Below are 7,768 nucleotides of genomic sequence, written 5' to 3' on the forward strand. Positions count from 1 at the left end.
CTAGTTCCCTAAGCTATTAAGCCTTACACTTTGAATCATGCACTATGGCTTCTTCTCTGTTCATCATATGCTACCCTCTTCTTGCCATACTTCTTCTGTTACACAAATCTGCCATAGCGCAAACTGGTTATAACGAAAAGGAGAAGGAGGCTCTTGATGTCTTGAAGGCTACTTTCAACAATGCATTCCTAAATGACAACTGGACAGACATTCCTTGCTTGCCGAGAGGGATATCAAGATGGTATGGAATTCAATGTGATTCCAATGGCCGCATCACAGGCATTGTCCTGGAAAGTTTGGGACTAGTAGGGAACCTCAAAGTTGATGCATTCAAAAACTTGACTGAGATATCTGTGGTGAGCTTGAAGAACAACACTATATGGGGAAAGATGATGGATTTTAGTTTCAACCAGAAGCTGACTCGCATTGATATCTCCCAAAATAGGCTGTCTGGGCCAATGTCAAGTTCAGTTTTAAGTCTTGGGAGGTTGGAGTCTTTGTCTGTTGAATCTAATTGGTTGGTTGGTTTGATCCCGGCCTTGAACCAATCCACACTGAAAGCACTCAATCTCTCATATAACATGTTTTCTGGACCAATCCCAACAACTCAAGCTCTTCGAAAATTTGGCAACAATTCATATTTTGGTAACAGTGGTTTGTGTGGATCACCTTCTAATGTTCCCTATGATGGTGTCAACCCCCCTTATGTGGATAGTGATAACAAGAATGGTTCTTCAGGTTCTAATAACAAAGATCGTAGTCGATTTACCACGTCTGGTGTAATCTTTTATGGTTTGCTTCTTGTTTGTCTAGTCATTGCAATTTTTCTTTCGGCTCATTATTATAGGAAATCTAGGAAGCTAAAGAAGTTGATAAAGGAAGTGAAAGCCACTAGTACTAGTCAAACGAATGAGGAGAGCAAAAAAGGTGGAAAGAAGGTTGAAGATGAAGGAGAGGCAGTAAGTTCGGTTGGAGGACAACAAGAGAAAGGGAAGCTCATATTCATAGGGGATGGAGCAGCTGAAGAGTTCGAACTTGGAGATATTTTAAAAGCTTCTGCTGAGGGATTAGGCAGAGGGATTTTTGGAAATAGTTATAAGGCTAAGATGAGTGGGAAGCAAGCTGTTGTTGTAAAGAGGATAAGAGACCTGAAACCATTGGTTAATGAGGAATTCAACAAGCAGTTGCAGCTGATTGCCAACTTGAAACATCCCAACTTGCTGCCTCTTCTTGCTTATTACCACACCAAGGATGAAAAGCTGCTCCTATATAGATATGTTCGAAATGGGAATCTGTTTAACAGATTGTTTGGTGAGTTTCTTTTGCACTTTCGATTCATATTTTGCGTGACAAACTTACTAATAGTCTAACATGTAATGTTGCTAGTGTGTCAAGCAAACTCGTCTATTGATGCATAGTCTAATCAGATATCTAGCAAGTGTTACCTCTACAGTCTATATATAAACCATGTCTACCATATTAATTTTTCGTAATGTCTGATGCAGGAGCAAGAGATTCAAATCGAATTCCATTCACATGGACCTCAAGACTATCAGTTGCTCAAGGTGTAGCTCGAGGTGTGGAGTATCTTCACCTCAATGCCACATCCCCTAATATCCCGCCTCATGGAAACTTGAAGTCTTCAAACATTCTTTTCAATGAGAATGACACAGTTCTTGTTTCAGATTATGGTTTTGCTTCACTAGTAGCACTTCCCGTTGCAGCTCAACGTATGGTTTCTTATAAAGCACCTGAGTATAAAAGGACTAAAAGAGTTTCAAAAGAGTCTGATGTGTGGAGCTATGGTACCCTTCTTTTAGAGCTCTTGACAGGAAAAATCTCGGTCTGCACTGCTCCACCAGGTGTCAGTGGTGTAGATATCTGCAGTTGGGTTCACCGAGCAGTTAGGGAAGAATGGACCGCTGAGATTTTTGATCTTGAATTATCTGAGCACAAAACTACATGCAGTGGAATGCTTAGACTGCTACAAATTGCAATGCGGTGCTGTGATCCAACCCCGGAGAAACGCCCCATGATGAGTGAAGTGTCAAGGGAAGTACAAAACATAAGGAGTACTGAATCAGTTGGAGTTGACTCATCAGATGACTCGATAGGATGATTAACAATTGTCCCTGCAAGAATTGTCAGTGATCATAAGAGGCAGTAGTGTGTGCTTGGAACACTGCATAGCATACAACATTTAAACCCCTATTAATTTTCATCACAAGAAAATAAGGTATCAACTAATGGTGCTATAGTTGTTGCAAAACTTGTCATAAGCATTACTGCATTACGGAAAGATGGCTGCAGCAGACGTTCTGTCATTTTTGTCAGTTAATAAGTACCATGCTTTTCATAGTTCTCATATTGAATGCAACTTGTTTGGCTTTGTAACATTGAGGTACTTATGTAGACAGCAGCTTCCTATCAGTTATTAGCATAAGTAATGATTCACAAGATCAAATCCAGGGTACAAAACAAGAAACAAAAGAAGAAATGCAATATCTTTGCTTCCCTTGAACATTTTTCTTGACATGGAGGCATCAGAACTCTGTCGATGAGTCCCCAAATCAACTACATGTTCCTTAGCACATGTAAAATTGCAGCGGCTTGGTCTTGTGACTCTATAGACACCGGTGCTTGTTAGAACATAAACATCCTTCTTGTTGTCTTCAGCAAATGAGAATACATACCCCAAGGAAGGAGTAGAACCTCCTGCCACAATGTTACATTGCATCAGAGAGTCATGAGCACATCTGAATGGAATCTTGGTAGTCGAGAAGTTCCCACTGTTTTCAGGGTTTTCAGTGCCTGCCCATAATGCTTCAGCATACAAATCCATGTAGAGATACCTGAAATGTCATCAATAAGGATTGGATGTTACATTTACAACATAGAAAAACTTAGAAGATGTGGATTTCATATTCAGGATAAACCAATTACCTCTTATACATGCACGGATCAGTCATGGACCGGTAGAAATAGCTACCTGTAATAGAGGCAGATTCAGCACGTCCTATATTAGAGTGATTATAGCCCATTACTGGGAATATGGAGCTTATGGAACTTGCAGATGTATTTCCTCCTGGAGAAGTTCTTGGAAAAAAGGGCATATGACCCTCATAAACTCTCCATCCATAATTCCCACCCTTTGTGACTAAATCAACCTCTTCATATTGATCCTGCAAAATGCCATGAAACTTAATAAAGAAGTTGAAAAGTCATATTATACATAACGTAGCAAGAAAACAACCTGCCCACAGTCTCCACAGAAGAAGTAGGAAGGCCTTTCTGAATCAAAACTACAGCGCCAAGGATTTCGAAATCCCAAGGCCCATATCTCAGGCTCCAACTCCTTGGTGCCAATGTAGGGGTTATCTCTCGGTATAGAATAATTTCCCCATTGTCTTTTTTCACTTATTTCCTTTGCACCTAGTAGTTGTTGCAAAACAGACTGAATATCTGAACCAGTAACATAAATGAAACAACCATTTGTGCTTATAATAATTTCCAGGACTTACTTGGTATGTTATCTATGTCAAGCCTCATAATTTTCCCAAGCAAGGACTTCTTGTTCTGTGCAAAATTGTAAGGGTCATCTGTATGTGAACCGTCTCCCATCGTGAGGTACAGATAACCATCTGCAGGTCCAAAAAGAATTTGACCTGCATGACCTCCTTTATAAGGAAGCCCCATTGTGAATATCCTTCTCACTTCTGATGGATTTGAGCTTTTTGCCTAAGAGCAAAAAAAAAAAAAAAATCAAATTTCATCAAACATTTTGGATGATAATCTTTTAAAACATAACAAAGAAATGTGTGTACTTATACCATGGAAGCTTCCAGTGCTGTACCATTAACTGTAAATTCAGCAACAACAATGTGGTATTGACAGGGCTGCACCCCACCATCAGCAGAAAGCTTTGAAGGGTCACAGTTCACATCTGTATTACATGAACATCTGCCTGAACAGCCTGCATGTTTTATCTTATCACAGTTGAATGATAGAAAGAAGCGGCCATTGTTCACAAAGTTCGGATGAAATGCCATACTCATTAGACCAAACTCAGTATCATATAGCACTTGATCAGTAATGTCCAGAAAAGGTTCAGAATCATTGATTCCCAAAATCCCACTTGATCCTTCATGAGGAATAGTTACCAACCATATCTGACCTTGTTGGTTAGACACAAATGCGCGGTTGGAACCATCCGGATGAGGAACTAGATTGATATAAGCCCCATTTCCAATTTTCTCAAGGCACAGACCAGCTGGAGGAGGTGGAGCATCTACTTGACTAAATGATACTGATTCACCATTAAAACACACAGCATCTTCTGATCCACCAAATGCTTCACAGAAGTCTTCTTTTGAGTGCCAATGATCAGTCGTTCTGCCTTGAGTGGCTGGAGCAAATGGAGAGCTCAATAAGGATATGTTCCCACATGTATTCCACAGCTTTGTGCAGAAGTCACTGAAATCTCCAACTTTAGACTGGTGTGATTTCATTGAACTTGTGGTGTTGCACAGAACAGGAACCTTTCTAGGCCGTGAGTCGATTTCGAAAAGATGAGCTGAAAATTGGTCACATATCTGCATCATGGAAGACCAAAAGAGTTGGCACAAAAAGAGTACTCTATAGTAAATGTAGCTTATCTTTGCTTGACATAAACTTACTGCACACATAGTCGACTTCAGGAGAGAAGCACAAACAGGATAGATGACATTTAGTGCTTCAAATTGTTTCTGCAGCAGCAAATCCTGAGTGGTATTGCAGCAGACGCTTCCATTGTAAGAACAAAACTTCAGAGGAGTTTCTTGCTTCATAGGTGCCCCTGTTTCGTTTTTAAGAAAGGTAGCAAGTTACAGTGGAGAAAACACAACATCAGCTGAAACGAAGAACACACACAGAAATATAGACCAACATGAATCAGTGCAAAGTGGGAATGATGAGAAACCATGTAGCAAAGATGATAACGAGATTAGAACTAGAAAACATATAGAATTGTTCATCTGGTTTTCGCTTTTTTGTCTACAATTGGTACAAACAACTTCAGCTGCTTCTTTATCTCAGTGACTCGGTGCAAGTAGAAGATGAATGGCCAACTCGTTAACCATTCGTTTTTCAATTATTAGGTTTTGGGGTTCCTGAAACATAGTACTGAGGAAAGCATGAGAAAAACAATCATTTATCTTTCCATTGCATAAGCAGCCATATCAAGTCGAATGCCGTTGAATTCTATAGAAAATCATTTTTTACAGTTAGATACTGCTAGGAAATCATATTTTTACAGACTCCCAAGATTAGTTTGCTTCATAAAATGAGCTAGTGTCTGCTTTACCACGACAAGAGGTGCACTTGAGTATTTGTGGTGCTTGGAAATAGACCTTGTGTGAAGTAAAAGAGTTGAAAAGGACCATGTACTATTGTGCTTCAACTTCACCTCTGAACAAAGCAATGCCCTTTTGTTTTCGGCTCCGTGTTCTTAAAAGCAACTATTTCAAGGGCTCGTATCACAGAGGAAATTCTCTGTCTTTCTGAGAACCCAAGTATCCATTGCTCAAACAGAAAATGGCAAAGGGGCACCAAACTGAAGATTACTCAAGAAGGAGCAGTTGTAATCATTTATATTAAATATCAATTAAATATCATACATCCCGAACTTCTACCACATCTTTGGTCTGATAATACAGAAGTTCACCATGAAATTGATGCATTAGGAAACTGAGGACATTGCCAATCAAATACGCTCAACCCCTGAGGACATTGACAATCAAATATGCTCAACCCCAGCTTCATTTACAGCCCGTGGTTTCCTACAGGCATGCCATCCTTCTTTATCTTTGAGCCCCTCAACAAGCTACTATGTTATCAACCTTCAAGTGCACCAAGTGCCTTCATGTCCTCCAGGAAGGCCATGTAAGAGTCATCAATGCTTCCTGCCTTTGTTCCTGATGATGAGTTCACTGGCTCTGGTTTCACGAAAGTAGTTGCTGGCCGGGCAGCCACTGATGTAGTTGGAAGTGATGCTTTTGGTTTTGCTTTGGGGGCAGCCATCTCTCTCCTAACCCGAACAGATGCAGGAACCTGAATACAGAACCAGACACTAGATTTAACGCAATAAAACAAAAATGTAAGGAGTGCATCTTGAAATACAAATTGTTAAGAAACATAAACCTAGTGTTAACCCAGTATATCTCATTAGCTAAAACATGAACCTAATTTTGACCCGTATTGGCTAAAACATAAACCTAGTATTCGGGCTTAAGGGCAGCCGCACTGGTCCTTCTTCCAAAAAAAAAAAAAAAAAAAAAAAAACCTAGTATTCGGCCAACATGAAGCCTCTTAAAGCTTACCCATTTCACCGACATTGCTACAGAACTAGGGTAACTAGGGTCCATAAAACTCAACACTAACAACACCATCTCCTATTGTAAGAACAATAAATCTCAGCCAACATCACCATGTCAAGTTGTCAACATCCCCTACAATATTTCCTTTTAAAAAGTTGAAACTGAAAGCAAGGTTTCTCATACATGCAATGCAGAATATGCTACTTCTACCCTAAGGGACTTCTGACACATATCATAGCTACTGAAAGAGAAGCAACTTACCATGGCTGTAAGTTCTGGAGTATGCTGAGCTAGAGGCCTCTTGACAACAGTAGATGCTGCCGATTTTATATACGATGGTTTATGATGAGCAGCCATTCCATATGCTGTATGATCATCTTCTTGAAATGTAGGAGGAGGGCCAGGTGGAAGTGGTGGTCTCATCATTGGGGGAGGTCCAGGGGGAGGTCCGTATGGTGGCCTGGGAATCATTGGGATCATCATGCCTGGTGGAGCCGGTCGACCAGGAAGTCCAGGAGCAGACAATGGTGGCCGCATATCTGGTGGCGGTGGTGGTGGAGGAAACCGAGCGATACCAGGGGGTAACACATCGGGATGTATATTTGGAATCAGGGTAGGTCCAGGCAGTGGAGGTTGTTGTCGTGGAGGAGGTGGTGGTGGAACCATCTTAGCAAGATCCCTGGTCACTAGAGTAGTATTTGTTTCAGCATCAGAAGTTGCACCTTCAAATTGAGTATTTGTCGAATTTGGAGGCAAACCAGGAGGGGGAGGAAGTATCGTTGGCACCTGCAAGAGAGAAGGAAACTTAATTCTCACGGATACATAAAAAATAATAATAATATAAAAAATCCCACATGTTTGAGATATATCGACTTCAAAACCACAATCATGCCCTTTCTTTGGACTTCAATCATGTTGCGAGTTATCAGACAATGAACAATACGAGATACCTTACCTGTGTGGGATCCTTGGAGGGAGGTTGATCAGAAAATGGAGATTGATTGTTCTCCCTCTCACTTCCACTGATACCAGGTGGAGGTGGCTGTGCAGACTGATGAAGAGGTGGAGGAGGGGGAAGGAGAGTGCGATTAGCAATCTGCTCGTTAGGAGGCAGAGGTCCAGGAGGAGGAGGTGGAGGTGGTGGCAATGAGATACCTGAGTTTAAAGCTGCAGGGTTGGGTGGCAATGGAGGCGGAGGAGGTAAAGGCAAAGACTCAGGAAGAACGGAGCCATCACCGAGGCCATTGATGCCAAAATTGGGCAGACCATCAGATAATACACCATCCTGAGAGGATGATGCTGCCCCACTTGATGAACCATCAGATAAAGGAATTCTTGGCCCTGCATTTACATTCAGAAGAGAATGAGAGAGAGAGAGAGAGAGAGAGAGAGAGAGAGAGAGAGAGTAGTACTAA

General features: G+C 41.2%; 3 protein-coding genes across 3 annotated transcripts in view; 1 reads left to right on the plus strand and 2 right to left on the minus strand.

The window, feature by feature from the left end:
* The first annotated feature begins 44 nt into the window (after positions 1–44).
* Positions 45–2,119, plus strand: LOC101310131 (probable inactive receptor kinase At2g26730-like). The gene is made up of 2 exons (XM_004301254.1): positions 45–1,311; positions 1,506–2,119. The coding sequence occupies exons 1-2, from the start codon at positions 45–47 to the stop codon at positions 2,117–2,119; spliced, it is 1,881 nt and encodes a 626-aa protein (XP_004301302.1).
* Positions 2,120–2,434: 315 nt separating this feature from the next.
* LOC101310424 (HIPL1 protein-like) lies at positions 2,435–4,826 on the minus strand. Its single transcript, XM_004301255.1, has 6 exons — positions 4,677–4,826; positions 3,831–4,592; positions 3,522–3,738; positions 3,254–3,432; positions 2,944–3,182; positions 2,435–2,852 (listed from the first exon to the last, which is right to left on the minus strand). Exons 1-6 carry the CDS (start codon positions 4,824–4,826, stop codon positions 2,435–2,437), a joined length of 1,965 nt encoding a protein of 654 aa, XP_004301303.1.
* Positions 4,827–5,599: 773 nt separating this feature from the next.
* The window catches only part of LOC101307303, a 4,907-nt gene continuing 2,738 nt past the window's right edge, over positions 5,600–7,768 (minus strand). Inside the window, exons 7-9 of the mRNA XM_004299561.1 lie at positions 7,309–7,694; positions 6,615–7,157; positions 5,600–6,087 (exon numbers count right to left, since the gene is read on the minus strand). Of these exons, the coding sequence (XP_004299609.1) occupies positions 5,872–6,087; positions 6,615–7,157; positions 7,309–7,694 (1,145 nt within the window). The 3' untranslated portion in view covers positions 5,600–5,871. The remainder of the gene's footprint in view (positions 6,088–6,614; positions 7,158–7,308; positions 7,695–7,768) is intronic.

The sequence above is a fragment of the Fragaria vesca genome, linkage group LG5 (genome assembly GCF_000184155.1).
Source record: "Fragaria vesca subsp. vesca linkage group LG5, FraVesHawaii_1.0, whole genome shotgun sequence".
In the NCBI taxonomy this organism is placed as follows: domain Eukaryota; kingdom Viridiplantae; phylum Streptophyta; class Magnoliopsida; order Rosales; family Rosaceae; genus Fragaria; species Fragaria vesca.